This window comes from Vigna radiata, chromosome 7 (assembly GCF_000741045.1).
Source record: "Vigna radiata var. radiata cultivar VC1973A chromosome 7, Vradiata_ver6, whole genome shotgun sequence".
NCBI classification, from domain to species: domain Eukaryota; kingdom Viridiplantae; phylum Streptophyta; class Magnoliopsida; order Fabales; family Fabaceae; genus Vigna; species Vigna radiata.
The window spans coordinates 54,094,734-54,115,145 of NC_028357.1; the positions used below are offsets into that span (position 1 = coordinate 54,094,734).

Sequence of the window (20,412 nt, forward strand, 5' to 3'; positions counted from 1 at the left end):
TATATATATGCTACTTCAATTTAATTCACTTAAAGAATGACACAACTTTTAACCGAAACCCAAAATCTCACATCCAATATTAAATATTTTTACATGATTTTACTAATTTTCATATCACTTGGATAATAATATTAAAAGTGATAAACTAATTAATCTTCTAGTCTTATTCTTATTTTTTTCCCTATACTTATATTTTTTTTTAATTATTTATTTTTAAAATTTTTACAATTACGTGAATTATACCTATTTGAAGAAAAAGTGAAGAAAAAGTTATAGAATTTTTAGAATCTTTGAAAAGATTTATTAAAGAAAATTTATATATATATATATATATATATATATATATATATATATAATTTCAGTAATTTTAACTCAAAACATATAAACAATGGATTTATGTTTTTTTTATAATATATATGGTGTTTAACTATCATTTATACCCAATGTAATTACATATGAGAAAAACTGCTTAAAGTTGCATTGGGTTTTTTTTCTTTTTTAGAATATGTTGTGAGTGAATAATTTTTTTATCTTGAATTAGATGTTAGTCTATATAAAGAGGTTTATATATCTTAAAAAAAATCTTTAAGCTAGGAATCGGGTTGAATCAATTATTACTATAACGAAACATTGTTACTTACATGTTATTTTAGTATCGATTTAGTAATGCTACGATATTGATTTAGACTAAGAAGAGAGTACTTAGAAAACATAATAAATACTTTGTTGGAATTATAGTTTTATTAATATACCCTAATTGTTATTTCAATTTTATACAGGGAATTGTTATTTATTTTAATTTACGAGCATATAAGTAACATTTATATTATCCAAAATTAACAACAATTTTGACTTTCTGTGTCAAAATTAACAGAAAATTATGCTAACCCTTTCCAATTAAGATCTTCATTATATAGTTACATAGGATTTTTTGTTAAAAAATAACTTTAAAAAAAATAATTTTTTGTTAAAAATTTGTCTAACAGTATATTTTTCAAGAGCTTTATACTTGTATATTTGTCGTGTTTTTCTGAGTCCTTATCTGCTGGTTCTTGTTTTGGTCTTGCTTTGCACGTATGCATGTAAACCATAATTGTCTTCTATCACTAAAAATTCGGGAAAAAAACAGGAACTCGTAATTACCACCATATATTCTTACTGTACAATACATGGTGTTAAAAATGCACAACATTTGCTTTTCTATGAAACTGCAGCAGTAAATTCGTCACTCGTTTTTTAGGAGACAGTATTTCCCTAAAATTATAAGGAGAAGATCTAAATGAACGGTGTGAATGCTGCACCATCTAACTAAACAAAACAGGAAACGGAAGTTTTCTTCTACATAGAGAAATGCAAACAATCTTGGCTAAACAATCATATAAAACCTTGAGCAAGCAACAGATAACAATTTTATTGCTTCTGATAAATGTGAAAGCAAATTTAATTATATCACTGCTGATTATGTCTGTTACTAAAATTAAATCATTCTTACACTATAAGTCAGTCTCAATTCTGTGGAAGCACAAGACAGTTGGAAAGCTCATAATGCGTTCAAAGTTATTAACCACTTTCCTCTACCTACCTAGATATGCACTACAAAAATAAAAATAGTTTTACCCCAGCAAATGAGGTCAATTACATAGACCACACGATGTTATCACGGGAAGTTCTGTATCACAGGCCTGGTTAAAAACAAAATTCTCAAGGATATTACGAACAAATAGGGATGGATTGATCATGAGCAGCAGCCAAAATAAAATGTAACAGTTTATGCAACTCCCAGAACAGAAGCTATTGTCACATTATATAGTTGAAAAATATTCTTCTGATCTCAAAATAACTCGAACTAATGAACTTAATTCTTCCACTCACAGAATATGCAATGTATCACAAACATCAATGAACAAGCGCATTACGAAGCACAATTAATCAACTGTATAAAATGCAGGGAAACAAGATTTCAACTATACTTCAAAACAAAATTCTAACCATTTTCAAAGTAATAAACAAGGCCTGCAAATCACATTCTAAGGCTCCACTGTCGTCACCTGTTGCCATTCCCCGTCTACTGCTTCCTTCCACAATGTCACATTGTTGTTCCCATCAGCCACGGCAAGTATGTTTCCCGTCAGTGACCATGACACCCTCCAAACAGGTGTCTTGAAATCATTCAAAACCTTGCCCTCCCACTGATCACCCTCTTTGGCCACGGTCCATATAACCACTTTACCATCCTGCGATGCACTGGCAATAGTAGATTTAGGTAGCCCTAAATTGGGTGCCCAAGCAACATCTCTAACCCAATCTGTGTGCATATGAAGAGCGGGGAAGCAGTCCATCTTCCACAGTCCATTGTTGAGCTTCCAGACTTTCACAGTATTATCACAGCCACCAGAGCACAGCTTTTGCACAGGATCAAGCAACCCTGCACCAACAAGGGCACCAGGTGCCGTTGATGGTGCCCATGACACAGAGGTGACACCAACTGGGTGAGCTTGATCAATCACTGCAGTGTCCCAGCCACCGTCTGCTCTTGCAGTGAAAACAGATATATTCCCATCGGATGAGCCACAAGCCAAGCAGAGACCCAACTCGTGGGGCGCCCAAGCAATAGAATTCACAGATGATTTGTGCTCATCAAACACATGAGCTTGAGTCCATTCATTTTGGTTACCCTCCTTCCATACAATGACACGGCCATCATAGGAACAAGATGCAAGTAGAGAACCAAACTTAGGGTGAGCCCACACTACTTGCCAAACAGGTCCTTGGTGACCAGTCAACGTAGCTAGATGCTGAGAGGCCGTGTTGCTCACTCCAATTATCTTAATTGTGTGATCTGATGAAGCTGTTGCCAGCCTCTTACCATAGTAATCCATCGCAACATCATGTACCGTGTCTTGGTGACCGGTTTCAACCTTCTGAGAAGGCATATTTCTGCTATCATGGCACACACACACAATGCAATCATTTAGTTTCAAACAACAATTTGCAATTGAAACTAATAGCTAAACAAAACTAAACCCTCTATTAACTAGTCACTTCCAATGTAGAAAAGGTAAATGAAATCTCAAATAAAATGCAATGAAGGAAAAATAAAAGCATAAGCATAAGATTCAACACCAAATACACATACATATAACATTTCCAAGCAAGCAACTAATAAATTTTCAAAAAACAATTCACTACACATTATAATAAATCCATCAACAAAAAACATAATACTCAAGCAAAACCCTAGTCCCAAGATGAAAAGGGAAAATCAGCCAAAGGTTTTAAATTTTACACAAATATTAATCGGATTTAGCATTGAAGAAAGCACAACACAATTCCGTGCAAATCATGATCTGTAAACGATCATAGAATAGCAAGCAATTCGCAAAATTAATAACATCAAACCCTGTAAAAAAAAGAAAATTGGGGGGAAATGGTTTATCGCTGAAAATAAACCGCATCTGGCGAAACAAATGAGGGAAATCAAGTAACGGAGGTGAGGTGAGGAAATTGTCCCAAAAGAATAGAGAGGTGTCCATTGAATAGGAAGAATCGCAAAATGGTTACCGAATCAGAAGATCCAAGTTGAAATTGAATAGATCGAGAGAGAAAGAGAGTGGAAAGAGAGGGGACCTGAGAAAACGAGAGAGAAAGCGATGGAACCAGAGGTGGTTGCCGGAGCTGCCGTGGGGGGTGGCGCGAGTAAGGGTGGCCGAGTGAGTGTAAGATGAGATCTAATGAATAAGCTGAGAAACTGAAAATGGAGACCAAGATTAATGGACAAATATTATTATAAATATAAAACTCTTTAAAAATCTAACATGAGGCACATTTTTAAGAGGAGAATAAAATATGACTTTCATATGTTTATCAATTTAGTTATATTTTTTTAAAATTGAATTAGAAAAAAAGTCAGATAGTTATGAGGTATTTAATATGGACTTATATCTTATTTTTACGAAGAAATGTCATAATAAAAAAATTAACAAATTTCATTTTTAAATCCAAGAAAATTTAACGATCACTGATATATTATTATTATTATTATTATTATTATATGTAAAGGACATCCTTAAGAAGCAGTTGCCAGGTCTCATTCATATAAACTTTTATGAATTATATTGATACCATTTAATTCTTAATATTAGAAAGTGGTTGATCTTATCATATTATATAACACGTTTACTTAGTTTATGTATGAACATCTATTCCTAAATTAAATAATTTTAAAAAAAGGTATGTTTCATATAATTGAAGAATGTAGTACAATATCAATTCAATTTGTAATGAAGTTAACCTACTCATGTTTAATTGTTATTATTTGAGAAAATGTTTGCATTTGACCAATAATTTCCTTCTATTATTGACCATAACATGTCTTTTTATTGTCATAAAATAATCATGTCAAGGAAAACTAATAACATCATGTAAGAATTTTATATATATATATATATATATATATATATATATGCTATTATTTGTTAAAAATTACTTAGTTTATTTAACAATAAATTGTTAAAAAATGCCATTACAACACTAATCCATCCAATCGCATGTATTGGATTTGGCCTTGACTAATAGAGTTGTCTTTTTTTTTATCCCGTAAATTCACAGATTTTTTTTTATTAAAATTAAGGTTAAATATGTTTTTAATTCCTTAAATATAAATGATTTTTGATTTTAGTTTCTGTTCAGAACATTATCTTCTTAGTATCGAAACATGTAACTTTAGTCCTTAAAAATGGATAGTATTAAATGGCTAGCGACACTTCTAGGTCTTCTTCCAGCTTTATTGTGCACTGTCTGCCACATAACATTTTTAACATCAATGACTTTGGCGATTTCTTCGACTACGACTCTTCCACTGACAATTTTCATAAATTTGGGACCCAATTGAGATTTTTTGAAAGAAAGGGATAAAATTGAGATTTCACACAAAAATAAAGACTTAAATGAATGATTAAATGTTATTTTTCAAGAGTTTAACTGTTTGATATTTACCAAATTTACTAAGATCTCTACTTTTATTTTTTTCCTGTTATCACAACTTTCATTGTACGTTTTGTATAGTGTAGTTTCATGAATTGAATTTCAAGAAATACAATCTGCACTTTAATTTAATAAACACGTTTAAATTTTTTTAAATAAATAGAAAATATTTGATTATTATTTGGTATTCTGATTTATTATTTGGATATTTATAATTTTTTTTAACAATATTTAACATTCAAAACAAAAAATGTTTATTTTGTGATATTATACACATGCTAATGTCATGCTTATAAAGTATGTATCTTTTAATTTCATCAAAAAAAAGTTAAATATGTTTTTAGTCCTTATATTTTGGAACGATTTTGGTTTTAGTCTCTCTTTCAAACTATAGTACAATTTAGTCCTTCAACTTTAGAAAACTCTGGTTTTAGTCTTTTTTATCAAAATTTTTTAACTTTATTTGTTGTTTCAAACGCGTTTCTCAATTAACATTGAAGCAAAAATGTGTCAAACAGTGTAAACAATCCAAATGCTATAATGTAACGTGCTTGAAACAACAAACAAAGTTTAAAAAATTTGGTAAAAAAAACTAAAACCAGAATTTTCTAAAGTTGAAGGACTAAACTGTACTATAGTTTGAAAGAAGGACTAAAACCAAAATCGCCCCAAAGCATAGGGACTAAAAACATATTTAACCCTTAAAAAAATACCTAATACTTAAAAATGAAAATTAAACAAAATTTACATACTTGTTACAACACAAAACAAAAATAAACATAACTTTTTTATTAAATACTAATTTGTTCTTATTCTAATAAAGTTTTTTTCATGCAGTTCTATTTTTATATAAATTAAATTTTAATTTTCGTTAATTTTATTTAGTTTAGTAATTTTTGCTATGTTTAAATAATTAACTTAATGTAGATGATATATAAGTGTCTTTGTAATATTTTTGTTATTTATTTATTTTTATTCATTTTTTCTCAATTAAAAAAAAATGTTTACATATCAAATCAGTATATTGTTATGTGACTGTAGAAGTGTTACGTACAATATCTTGTATTTGATTCTATTAATGTATTTATTAAATTTAATTCAAATATTACTTAAAGTAAAACAATTTTATTTCTCTCTATATTTAAATTAAATTAAATTTTTATATAAATATTATATTAATATTTTTATTAAAAAAGTTAAATTACTTTTAAACCAATTCTAATTAATTATTAAATAGATTATATTTAACTTAAAATTATAAAAAAAGTCTTCACTATTTTTATATTTTACCCTATTATTTATAGGTATAAAAAATCAAACCCTATATCTTTAACATCTAATCTCTATTTTAAACTAACTATAGTTTTAAACCAATTCTAACCTTATTTCTTTTACTATTACTAAAATCAAACATAAATTTAATATTTATATTCTAATAATATGATTTAAAAGTTTGTTTAAAAATACTTATATTCTAATAGGTAAAGTTGGTTTAAAAATAATTTAAAAAATATAAATTTTAATAAAATTATGAATATAATATTTATATAAAAAATAAATTTGGTAAAATTTATAAAAAGATAAAATTATTCTATTTAAAAAATATTGAAACAAAATTAAAATAAAAAATATATAGAATGAATGAAATATGTGATATTGACACGTAAAATTACTACTACCACATACATGACATGATATTAACTTTACACTTAGATAATATTAACATTTAAAAAAATTATAACTAAATTAAATTAAAATAAAAAATATAAAGAATAAATGAAATATGCGATATTGATGCATAATATTATCTTACCACACACATGACATATCTTTTTTTTTTTAATTATAAAAACCTAATAAACAATTAAAAAACAGCAACAAATGACATGTGATCTATAATATTATTTATATTTTGTTAATTATTTAAAAAGTAAAAAATAAAATTAATGAAAAGTAAAATTTAATTAAAAAATAAAATAAAACTAGATCCACATTTAACTTTTTTAATAAAAATAAAGATAAAATTAATATTTAAGTTATTTTAGTTAAAAATTAGGATTTAATACCAAGACTGGCATAGTCTTCATTGTTAAAGTCTTGTTTAAAACACATTTGTTGTTAGTGTCAAAGACAAAGCCAGTGCTTCAAGTTGTAATTACAAATTGAAATACGGAAAGGCTTCTGATAAAGTTTTCTGTCTCTATGGCACTAAATAATATTTTTTATATTATAAAAATTATATAATGTCAGTTTCAGAAAATATATAACTAAATTTATCACACTTGTTGTGGAAAACAAAAACAAAGAAAAGGTCTTCTTCTACGCATGATTTACGGGGCACTCCAAATTTTCAAAGTACCTGGTCATGGTTTTTCTCCGGTAAAATAAACACTTTAAAATAATAATTTATTTTAGAAAAATATAAAATTATTTTAAAATTAATATCACACATATACAAACAATTTTTAAAAAATAAGAACAAAAGGAATCATCCCTCGTATTATGGCTATTATTACACCTCGATTTTGATGGCACTAAAAAAAATAATATCAATTTCAGAAAATATATAACTTTTAATTTATTACAATTTTTTGTGGAAAGAGTAAAGTCAAGGTCTTCGTCGTCTAAGCACGTGGATTTATGGGGCATTTTAATTTTTTAAGATATCACTGAGCATTTTTTTTTTTTGTTAGATTTAGGATTTAGAATTTAAGATCTAGAGTTTAGGGTTTAGAATTTAGAGTTTAATAATAAAATAAATATTTTAAAATAATAACTTATTTTAGAAGAATATAAAATTATTTTAAAATTAATATCACACACATGTATAAACAATTTTAGAAAAATAAGAAGAAAAGGAATTACCCTTCATATTTTATACTATATACTATTTCGAATTCATTTTTTACATAAGAAAATGACATTTCTTTCTGGAAATGTTATGAGAATAAATTCACGCCCAGCTAAATTTAAGTGTTGGTTTAGACATTTTCAGCATCTATATGGTACCAATTTCTTACGAAAACTCTTAGACATTTTCATTAAATATTGTAATGAATTGAGTTTGTTAATAACGAAAAATTCAAGCATTGACTTGTAGCTCACAAGATATTGTGAGAGATGTTTTTCGAAGTTCAAAACTCTTTTTAAGAATAATAAATACCCAAATCAAATTATGGAAATCATAGTGAAAAAAGAGTATAAAATATGTATATGGTTTTGACATTTTCGCTTAAATTAATTTTTTTTCTCTTGAGTGCTAATAATAAATATACCCATCCAATTCTTTTAGGTAGTCTTGATATATATATATATATATATATATATATATATATATATATATATATATATATATATATATAACGTATTGATTTGACGATGATGGAGGAAAGAGTTACGAAGGATGAGTCATGAGAAAAAGAAGAGCAAAAAGAAAAATGAACATTTATTAAAAAATAATAATATTTTAACAATTCTTTTTTAACAACTTTTTAATAACAGAATACATGTCACAATTTTATTAGTATATTTAAATTTATTTTAAAAAAATATTTGAAATGAACCGATCACAAATTAAAAAAGAGTTTTGTTAAAGATAATTTTTTCTTTATTAAAATGCAAGTGCTTTCCCACAGCAGTTCTATTTCTCTTCATTAAACTCTAATATTTAAATTAATAAGAACTTTTTAGTTATACATCTAAGAAATAAATGATGTTAAGTAAGTACTCTTTAATATTATAATTATATATTATAGAATTTACGATCTAATCCTGTACTAAGAAAGGACTAATTGAAAAAGGTATTATATCACAATAAGAAAAATAAGAAAAAAGTGTAAAGAATAAATATTTAAATAATATTAATCACAAAAAGGAATAGATGTACACTAAGAAAGGGTTTATCAACATCAACATATCAACATAATATACTACAAAAAGAAGAGAGTACCAATATATCAACATAATATATATATATATATATATATATATATACACATTTGAATAATAAAAACAATAGATTTATAGGTTATATGAAAAGAAAAACAGAGAGAAAAAGATATATAATAAATATAGAAAAAATGAAAAAATAGTTGTAAAAATATCTGTTTGGTAACATTAATAATGGTTGGATGGAGTGTTCTATAAAAAAGGCTTGCTGCACTCCCATTTCTACACACAAAAATAAACATTCTTTTCTAAAAATGAGTCTACCAAGGGGATTCTTCTTCCTCGTCGCTCTATTTTTCACCTTCACCACTGCTGCATATGCTGCAAGGTTTGATATCACAAACCGATGCGGCAACACTGTGTGGGCGGCGTCTGTGCCTGTTGGCGGTGGCAGACAATTAAACTCCGGCGATACCTGGTCGGTTGACGTGCCCGCAGGAACCACAGCAGCACGCATTTGGGCCCGAACCGGTTGCAACTTCGACGGTTCGGGTCGGGGTGGATGTCAGACCGGAGACTGTGGTGGAGTCCTGCAATGCACAGCATACGGTGCTCCTCCCAACACCCTAGCGGAATTCGCGCTGAACCAGTTCAACAATTTGGACTTCTTCGACATCTCCCTGGTCGACGGTTTTAACGTTCCTATGGAGTTCAGTCCAACGTCGAACGGATGCTCACGTGGCATATCATGCACTGCTGACATTAATGGACAGTGTCCCTCTCAGCTGAAGGCTCAAGGCGGTTGCAACAACCCATGCACCGTCTTCAAAACCAACGAATACTGTTGCAATTCCGGAAGCTGTTCTGCTACTGCTCTGTCCAAATTCTTCAAGGATAGGTGCCCCGATGCTTATAGTTACCCCAAAGATGATCAGACCAGCACTTTCACTTGCCCCGCTGGAACTAACTATAAGGTTGTCTTTTGCCCTTAATCAACAATTTTTTGACAGAACACTTGTATGTGAAGTATGCGTTCTCAAAAAAGTTATAAAAAAAAGTTGTTAAAATATATATATATATATATATATATATATATATATATATATATATATATATATATATATTCAGAATAAACAAAATTATTAAATAAGAAATGAGAGTACTTTGCGTACTCTTCTATTATCTAATTAAATGTGCTTCCACTTCTATTTTTATTTTCTATTTTATATATTTCTATTATTATCTTTTAAGTATAAAGTTAAAAAGTACTCAAAGATGGATTTATTTTATACTTATAAATAATTATTAATAATGGATTCTCCTTATAACTATTTTTAACTCAATTCACAATAAATCAAATTATTCCTCTATAACCTCCTTACTCAAAAGTCCCATATCGGATAAGGTGATGATAAGATCATATATGTGAAATATGGGAATGGAAAAAGAAATCCCGTGGCTTTCATTCTAGTATTCATAATAGGTAATTTATTACTGCATTTCCATAATTTTAACTTACACCTCCGTAAGTTTTTGCATTTTCTATAGAATATAACTTTTTTTTATTTAAAATTATATATTCTGAAATACAAAATAAAAAGTATATTATGAATTATATAATACAGAATATAAATGTATTTTATATTTATATAATTTAAAATCCAATTTTTATATTTTGAATTGTATATTCTATATGATTTAAAATATAAAGACAATATATTTTAAATTATATATTTCAAAACAAAACAAAAAATTATTAGAGTCCAAATTCTAATTGTGAATGAGAAAAAAAAATATGACTTAGCGTTCGCTCTAGAATATGTAACAAGTCCACATTTCTAGTGAGTGTTAGGCCCTTATATTGGGTCATTATCGATAAACTACAGCAGCCCAAAGTCATATACCATTTTTAAACTCACATTCAATCTCTCTGGACCAGGAAAAAGACAAGCTTTCTTAATTTACGCCATTTTGATAATTTTAAAAATGAAATTACCTCGCTAGTAAAAAAAACAAAAAAAAAAATGTGTAGCTCGTTTAGTTCACATCAAGTTTTAAGTCATTCCAATAAATAAAAAAAATCATAGTTTCCTACCATTTAATTTAAATATAACATAAAAAAAAAAATATTTTAACACCATTTTTTGACACCATCAAGTGTCAAAATGTGGTTGGACGATTTCAAATTAAAAAAACAAACTTTAGTTTTTTTCTTCTAAATATACCCCTGTCTCAACTTTTTTAATTTAAAATCGTCCAATCACATTTTGACACGTGTGCAGTGTCAAAATGGTGTCAAAATGTTAAAATATCATTTTCCAACATAAAAAACAGATATACTCCAATTGAATTCAACTAGGTTATATAAGTTACTTATCTTTTTTTTTTTTCAGATGCTAATTTTATTTCAAATATTATATTCATACTATTTTCATTCTTATGTGATGATAATTTACTTCTTATCACTTAATCAATTAATTACAAATAAATAAGTATTGGTTGTTTCCTGCCTATTACAAATTTACTTTTTTTTTTTCAAAATAGAAAAACGATGATCATAAATATTTATTTTTCTTAACAATTACCCAAAGTGACTCAATAAGAAAAATAATATAAATGCAAATTAAATTAATTTAATTCACTTTTAGAAAGAAAAAAAACATATTAAAAAGTACTTTTTATTTTCAATATTTTCGACTAATAGTTTAATCAATTCCATATTTTTATGGATCCAACATATAAGATTATATGTTGAACTGCCTAAACAAATCAACCAACATAGTATTCTGTAAAGTGATGCCTATTTGTGAGGAAAACATTCATTGATGTGCAGTAATATTTCTCAAGATTCAAGGCTTCCCCGTGTAACCCCAGGGATTGTTCTTTGCCCAATTCCACTGATCCCTGCACATCTCCTCCACACCATATTTTGCCCTGATGGAAGAGCAAAATTAATATTAACTAACAAAAAAACAAAGATAAAATGAAAAATCCCAACATCTTATTTGTCAAATATAAGAGTTTAAGAAGCTTAGTATGGTAGTATTTGAATTTTGAGAATCCATATTTTCCAGCCATCAAAATCTGGTTGTCAAAAACTCGAATGATTACCATTTTAATCATGACGCAGAGGACTAAAGTACTTACTTCCAACTAAGTTCTGTCTCAGCTCTCTGTGTAGATGCATAAACCTCCGTGGCATCTCCTGGTCTTCTTGGACATAACTTTACTGGAATTTTCTGAAGATTTCATATCCAATGGGAAAAAAAGAAGCCTTCAGAAGCAATTATTTCATTCATTTGTGTTTAGGTATGAAAAGAGTTTGATTTACACGATATAAATTTTAACAATCCTACACCATTCAACAACTTTCATTCCATGAGGAAGAAGTATAATTTACCTTGCCAGAAGCCTTTTCAAATGCTGCAACCATTTCAAGCACAGATGTTCCACGACCGGTTCCCAGGTTGTAAGCGGTACAACCTGAACAAAAATATATCACCTTTTACTTTAGCATAGCAAAAAAAAAACCGGTAAATATCATAAGGCTGATACAATGAGACACAAATTTGGTCACGTATTCACCTATGTTCTCCGGTGTAAAGAGCTTTCTCAAGGCAGCAATATGACCATCTGCTAAGTCCATCACATGGATATAGTCCCGGATCTTATTTTGAATAAAGGAATAGAAGATTAGCACTTTGCAGGAGTAAAAAATAGGTTTATAATGTTATTTACTTTGTCCGACTAGCACACTGTTTTCCTCAACGTCCTGTTCTATAGGTGTATATGATGTTAAAAAAACAAATATGTTGGTGTATTTTACTAACCGCTGAGCCATCCCTAGTTGGATAATCATGACCGTATACATTGAGTTCAGGCAACCTTCCAACAGCTACTTGCTGAATGTAAGGCATGAGATTATTCGGGATGCCCTTGGGATCTTCACCGAGTTGACCACTTTCATGAGCCCCAACTGGATTGAAGTATCTCAGTAATATGATCTTCCATTCTGGCTCAGCTTTCTGAATATCTCGGGCAATTTCTTCAAGGAAAAGCTTCAATTAATTGAAGCGAGAGTAAACAGAGTTAAAATCAGTTTTTGAAAATGCCAGCTCATTCCAAAAATACAGTTTAATTCATCTTATCTTTTTCAGTCCCTTTTCCATTAAATAACTCATTATTGATGACTTAGAGACCACAAGCTGCCAAAAAAGAAAAAAGGAAATAAAAGAAACTAAAAGTGAAAGGTTACTCAGAACAAAGTTACCTTGGTCCGTCCATAGGGATTCATAGCTTGCAACTTGAAATCCTCCTCGCACGGTATCTTTTCAGGTTGGCCATAAACGGTAGCAGAAGATGAAAAAACCATCTACATAGAAACGTGATCATGTCAAGTAATATTCTACACCATCACAAAAGAAAAAAAAGAAAAGAAAAAGGCAAGAATCTGATACTGTTTCCTTGTTTGGAACATAACGTAAAGCATAAAAAATCCCTTCCATGAATGACATGAAAGTTAAAGACAATGATGGACCAAGTCCTTCTAAAATAAATAAAAAGAAAAAAAATAAGTTTCTACAAAAAGTAAAATTAGTTTACACATAAATAATACTTTAGAATCTACCTTAGGAAGAAACTTAGCTAACTTTTTCTTTCTTAAAGTTTCAAGGTGTATATTTTGTCCAACAGACCACCCGTATATACTATACATACATACACGTATAAATATAAATATAAATATAAATATAAATATAAATATAAATAAATAAATATATATATATATATATATATATATATATAGTCACTCACTTAAAAATTAAATTCAATCTAACATGTCATTTTCATAATAAATTGTGACAGGAAAAAAGAAAAAAAGAGAGGGTGAAGTGAAAACCTTTTTACAGTTATACTTGGCCATAACTTCATAGAGATTGATGGTGCCGATCAAATTGAAATCAAAATAACGACGTGGCTTGGCCACGCTTTCCGCAACCGCTTTGAGGCCAGCAAAGTGGATCACGGCATCGAATCTGTTTCAGCATATTATCACATTAACTGAAAAACTAAGAAAGCGTAAAAAAAAGATCAGAATAGGAAAATGAGAAGAAGCAATATCGAGCATACTTGGTTCTGGCAAAGAGTCTTTCCAAGTCATCCCTGTTCCTGAGATCGCCCTGCGAGAAGAAGAGGTGAATTTGCAATATGGAAAAGTTAGAGAGTGAAGTGAAATAGGAAGAGAGTGCAAACCTGGGTGAATTCGAGGTTCTGAGAAAGATGAGGGCCCACCACTTGGCGTACCCGGTCGACCGCCTCCATGACGGAGTTGTCAAAATTATCGATTATTGAAACAGTGAAGCCTCCTTTGAGGAGCTGCACGACGGTGTGGGTGCCTATGAAACCGGCACCACCGGTTACCAGAATCTTTTGGGAGGGTGAGACCATTTTGAAGAAGGCCAGAAGGAGATAATGGAAAGTGAGAGAGAAAAGTGAGTGGTGGGGTGAGAATTTATGGAGCGAGTGAGAGAGAAAACGGAATGAGATTTGGGAATGTTTACTTTACTTCCTTTCACTTTCATTCTAATCAGTTTAGATTTGTTACTTTCGCGCCATTCTCCTTTTAATTAAGTGATTAATTAATTAACTATTAACTAATAATAATCATTATTATTGGTGTTCTATTATTTGTGTGGTGTTTTGCTTTGTTTTGCGCGTGGGTCCAACGAGTTTGGATTGGTTCGTCACGCAACTATGCTTGATGCGCGTGGCATTATCACTCAATCTATTCAGTTTTGATATACTTGTCTCATCCTCATCTTCTCACTTTCGGGTAATGATATCATGGCCGTTGTTATTTACTGTATATCTCATACTTTATTATTCAACAATTTATTTGTGGCATTTATGTTTATTAATTAACAAATAAAATATTAGTATATATTTTTTCAAAATTCGTTATAACTTTTAGTCAAGAATTATATAGATTGGTTTATTGACTAGTCTATTATAAATTTATTATTTAACAAAAAAAACAGCCATTGTTTGTACAATAAAAATTTAAATAATATTTCTAAGTTTGACCATTAATTTGGTGCATAATTGATAATTAGTTATAGGTAAAAAATAATTGTTCATTAATTTTGGTACACTGGTTTTTAATTAGTCTGTTATACAATTTTTTATCTAACAAACATTATAATAAAAACGCATTACATGTGGTTGTGTTCTCTGTACTCAAGTATGGGTTCTATGTACTGACTGTTCATATTCCACTTATTTATTATTAAAAAATAACTAATATAAAAAATAAATTTGCTTTGTTTTCTTTCCCAAATTATTTTAGATTTGTTGTTATCTCATCCTCTAAATTGTATGAGGATTTGAGAAGGACGTAGGCGAATTAGTTTCAGGTTCCATACTTGGTGCAGTATGGTGCAATATGTTCTTATTAGGAGATGAAAAAGGGGTGAATCTCATCCATTTAAATTTGATTTGATTTTTTTTATTTATTTAAAATGGATTGACATTTATTTGAGGGGTTGACAGGTTAATTCATAGTTTTTTTTTTTCTCATCGAAAATGTAATTTTATATTGATATGAAACTTTTTATTTTTTACATTAAAACGGGTTAAAAATTATTTATCTCATATTGTTGCATGTCAAAATATTTTTTTTTTCAAGCAAACATTCCTACATTTGAATTTTCTAAAAAATCAAGTAAAACAATATCAGTCATTTCACATATTAAATCATTTTTTTCACACGATAAAAAATTAACAATTAACTTCATTATCATTTTTTTTTTATCATTTTCCATTTCAAGGTTAATAGATGTAGCATTAGAAGAACTCCTCTTCTCTATATTTCCATCTTCATCAATATTAACATCATCGTCTAAATCACGAAACTTGTGCTTCCATGTGAAATTACAAATTATTGCTTCAACACTTTTTGGTAATAAGCAATTTTTATACTTATTCAAAATATTTGAACCAATGTTGAAAGCATATTTAGATGTAGTTGTAGTAATTGGAACCCTTGCCAAGTCTTTAGCCATGACTGACAAATATGGAAAGGTTGGTTATTACTCTTCCATCATTCAAGAACATCCATATGTTTAGTAATATCAACATCTAATGTTGGCTCATTCAAGTATATATCATGTGTGTCCTTCTCATTTTAGCATAAGCATGAAGCTTGCATTTTTTTTTATTTCATAACATAAAAAGAAAAATCAAAGTTTAATTTATATGTCTAATAATTGTAATTAAATGACAATAAAGTAACATGGCTTAGATCAAGAATGATTAACCTGATTGAAGCAATTGAAGATGATGTTGACAAATCATTATGTCGGGTTGTTGGGCTAGTAGGCTGGGTAAGATGAGTTGGAACGCATTCACGGGGTGAAAACGTTATCCCAGCCCATTGGACTTAGTCCTTTTTGCAATCCCTATTGACTAGCATTTAGTACTCTATACTTGTCATATTTTTCAGATCATTAAGTTTTGAAGACTCAAACTTTCAAGGAAAATCCCTTTGACTTGGAGACCCTTGATATCTTGCTTTAGTTTTCTTTAATATAGATATGACGAACAATCTTATCATGAGTTTATCCATGTTTTTTGGTGGATCATTTATCAACGAGTCTTGGGAAGGTCTTAGTCGAAGTGCACACAAGATAGCGATAATGATCGATGAGTGCAGGTCACAAAAATCATTATTGCCGTCGTAAATTGGTCCATAAACTATCATTGGGACTTTTGATTCCTTTGAATGACATGTTTAAGATAAATCGACAAGGCTACCACCAACTTATGATCGGAAAACCACGTTGCAAACATGGTGCCTAACGTGAGACTATGTATCATTCCGAGGCTTATCCCTTGAGTGTGGTAGGAAAAGACTTATAATTTACTCTTGTGTCTTTGAAGATGCTAATGACATAAGACTTGACATGTGCTTATGGGTCCAAGGTTTCGTCGTACTTGTTAATGTTGATGATAACTCACTTTGGGATGCATGCTTTTTCTATGTTTGGAGTGAAGGATTAAGACCTTCAATCTAACCACACATGTAAATGAATCAATAGATTGAGACTGAGTATCATTCCAATGCTTGTCTCTTGAGTGTGGTGGGAAAAGGCTAACAATGTACTCTTGTGTCTTTGAAGATGATAATGACATAAGACTTGACATGTGCTTATGGGTCCAAGGTTTCGTCATACTCGTTAATGTTGATGATAACTCGCTTTGGGATGCATGTTTTTTCTATATTCAGAGTGAAGGATTAAGACCTTCAATCAAACCACACATGATTGCATTTAGCTCAAATTATGGGACAACACGAAAAGAGATATGTTGATTACATGCCTTAGATCTCACCCTTGTGAGTCGGTGTTGCCTTTCTTGTCTGAGGCGCAATGAGCACCTCTATTCCCAGTTCTAGGTTGTACTCGAGATTCACATTCAATTTTCATGTGTGAGCCACGCCACTCACGATTGACCTCTCTTTGATCACAAAGCGTATGGAGAATTTCATAAATTCACTCTCATATTTTGGGTGAGGGAGACCTCCCATGGGAATGAGGAGTTTTAGTTCCTTTCTTCTGCTTGTGGGGAGAAGTTTGTTTGCTGAAATTTGTATTATCCTCACTTCGAGATTCTACTATTCTAGATGTAACCAGTCACACTGAATGTGGGGATCAGCCTTTGGTCCTAGACTGTGGGACCAAACATTCTATAACCAGGTTGTCTGGCCTTTGATTCCAAGCTTGCAGTTCTTCTTGATGCTAGGTGCACAATTGTTATAGGTTATTTTTCATATATTTTCAAACTTTTGTTGCATGTCCTACATTTTAGCAACCATTTGTTGGAGATTTTTCTATTTTTGTCTAGGAGCGTCTCCATGTGGGTCTTGATTGTGTTTATGGCTAGGGGATCCATGTCAAATATTGAAAAGTTTGACACTTGGGTTTGAGTACATGTAAGCACCATACACTTGTGGTTGAGGAAGTTTCCATTCGACTTCACAGTGGACGCCAAATTTCCTCACCAAGTTTGGTCAAGTCTCCAAGGTGGGATGACCAAATTGTTGACGTGTGAATGAACTCCAAATCACAAAGAGGGGAAGTCCACCTTGTACTTTAAATATTATATCTGAATCGTATATTACTTCAAATATTATATCTGAATCATATATTACTTCAAATATTATATTTTCCTTATTTTAAAGTGGTTATATATGTATTTGGATCTCATGTCTGAATCCATGGTTGTTGGGTCTATTATGGCTTGCTAAACATACAAAATCATAATAATAATGAGTTAGATAGGTACATGGATGGTCAAGATATAAAATAAGTAAATGTAATTGCGAAAAATAGATAATAAATTTATTAATAGAAAATAATATCTTTTTAAGATGACTATAATGTGTGTGCATGCTTGGAATGAAACAAATGCACGAAAGAAAGAATAGAGCAGAATGTAGTGAATGTTAACAGAGTAGAGCAATTGATTAATATGCAAGCAATTCCTTTTTAAAATTGTGAACATGTAATCAACAATCCAAAGTATATACTTATATACAAAACATTACCATCCAAACATGTATATTTGTTTTAACCTAAAATTTTTATTTTGTCAATATTAAAAAAACTATTATTCAAAAGTTAACTATGATTTAAGAGTTTTTGTTTGAAATGGGTTCAATTTAAAAGTAATGTGATTAATTTGTGTTGAAGATGTATTTGAAAGTCTAAATTTTAATTAGAAAGTTAACTGTGACATAAGAAATTGGCATCAATGTCTTATATCTAGATTTGTATTCATGTTTTATTAGTATTTTTTATTATTTTTTCAAAAATTCATCTAAAATACTAGAACCAATGATTAATTATTGTGATCAAGTCAACCAACTAGTATTATATGGTCTTTGTAAAATAGATGGTTTGTTGACAAGTACTACGTTAAGAAGTGAATTTTAAGTTTAACTCTATGATGTTGTAAAATTAATGAGTCATCTTGTGAGACAAGGATTATACGATCTCTGTATTGAAAGTTTTCTATTAAGATAAACAATCGTAATCATAAATTCATTGTGATATCCAAGACATCTGTCATGGCAAAAGAACCAATGCACGGTCGTATATAATAAGTAATAAATATTGTTATCATCTGAAAGACTTAAATAACACATGACAACTCTCACAATTCATAACTCAATTAGACAACAAAATTCACAAAAAACTAAAAAACCCTTTTGGGTATTTTATCAAACAGGCATGAAACAAAAATTTAACATATTTACATTGTCAATATTAGATTTCATCCCTTTATTTGATATGCACTCAAAAATATCTCAATTCCAATTTCATATTAAAATCAACTCACAAAAATACTTCAATTTTATTCTTAGTCACTTTGAGCCTATGATAACTCATGAAGTTTAAATTCCTTAAATCTTCAATAAGTAATCATGCATTAAGTTCAAGAGTCTTAAAATTACTAATGAATCATATTTTATCCCTAGATGCAAGTTCCATTAGATACTTAATTTCAGTTTTAAGTTCAAGCAACATTTTCCAACACTTGATGAACCAAATATCAAGTTATGGATGACCAAACCAAAACAAAAATTAAACATAGAAATCAAATACTAACATAGACATGGAAATGCATATGTATTAACATCACATGATATACAAAAAATTAGTTTATTAAATTTAATCTCAACAATAGATTTTGCTCTCCCTAATTGAGAACCTAGGTTTTATAAATTGAAAAAATAAGGAAGAAATTGAAACTAAGGAGAGATGCACGTACTTTCCCCAATGTTATTTGTCTCTACTTCATGCTTAAATCGTGCTTCCTCTTTGCATTTTCATCTTGAATTTATGACTCATATTCCTCTTCCACATAAAAAGGGCAAAATCACCATGATGAAGGTTGAAGCCCAAGGAGGAGAAGGAAGAACTTCCTCAAACAGACTCCAAAGACCTCTCCTAATTGCTCTAGGTAAAGAATGAAATTGTGAAGAGAAAATTCTAAAACCCTCGCCATCACTTTTCCACCGCTCAACATAAAGAGTAATTGATACTTAACTCCAGAAATATAACGTTTAGCTCCATGTAGTTTAACAATATTTTCACTCGACATGATCCTAGTAATGCCTAACACAAGTATTTACTTCAAATTGATAATTTTTTTTCAAAACTTGTTTTCTCTTAAGTTTTAACTTATTTTTCTCTACTAAAATTATTTCCTATTAATTTATTTACATAATTAAACAAAATGATTAAAATTAAAACAAACATAAAACAACTAAAATTAAAAAAAAACACTAATCTTAAAGATAAAACAAAATAAAATTTAATAAAAAGTTAATTTATTCATAACAGTAAAAAAAATTAAAAATAAAAATGGATTTTATGAACATTCATTGTAATCACTGTAGTTGATTAAAATGTGGTTATCCAAAACATTCATTTATGAACTGCACCCACTCTGGCTATCTTCCATACTGGTTGTTCCGTGAAC

General features: G+C 29.5%; 3 protein-coding genes across 3 annotated transcripts; 1 reads left to right on the forward strand and 2 right to left on the reverse strand.

The window, feature by feature from the left end:
• Positions 1–1,807: 1,807 nt before the first annotated feature.
• On the reverse strand, positions 1,808–3,784 carry LOC106765529 (protein transport protein SEC13 homolog B). Its single transcript, XM_014650191.2, has 2 exons — positions 3,628–3,784; positions 1,808–2,937 (listed from the first exon to the last, which is right to left on the reverse strand). Exon 2 carries the CDS (start codon positions 2,931–2,933, stop codon positions 2,028–2,030), a length of 906 nt encoding a protein of 301 aa, XP_014505677.1. The 5' UTR covers positions 2,934–2,937; positions 3,628–3,784; the 3' UTR covers positions 1,808–2,027.
• A 5,300-nt stretch (positions 3,785–9,084) lies between these two features.
• LOC106767605 (protein P21) lies at positions 9,085–9,921 on the forward strand. The gene has a single exon (XM_014652529.2). The coding sequence runs from the start codon at positions 9,114–9,116 to the stop codon at positions 9,861–9,863; it is 750 nt and encodes a 249-aa protein (XP_014508015.1). The 5' UTR covers positions 9,085–9,113; the 3' UTR covers positions 9,864–9,921.
• A 1,610-nt stretch (positions 9,922–11,531) lies between these two features.
• On the reverse strand, positions 11,532–14,373 carry LOC106769420 (bifunctional UDP-glucose 4-epimerase and UDP-xylose 4-epimerase 1). The gene is made up of 9 exons (XM_014655032.2): positions 14,122–14,373; positions 13,999–14,048; positions 13,769–13,904; positions 13,142–13,243; positions 12,702–12,929; positions 12,457–12,538; positions 12,272–12,354; positions 12,019–12,110; positions 11,532–11,805 (listed from the first exon to the last, which is right to left on the reverse strand). The coding sequence occupies exons 1-9, from the start codon at positions 14,314–14,316 to the stop codon at positions 11,721–11,723; spliced, it is 1,053 nt and encodes a 350-aa protein (XP_014510518.1). The 5' UTR covers positions 14,317–14,373; the 3' UTR covers positions 11,532–11,720.
• Between the last annotated feature and the right edge of the window lie 6,039 nt (positions 14,374–20,412).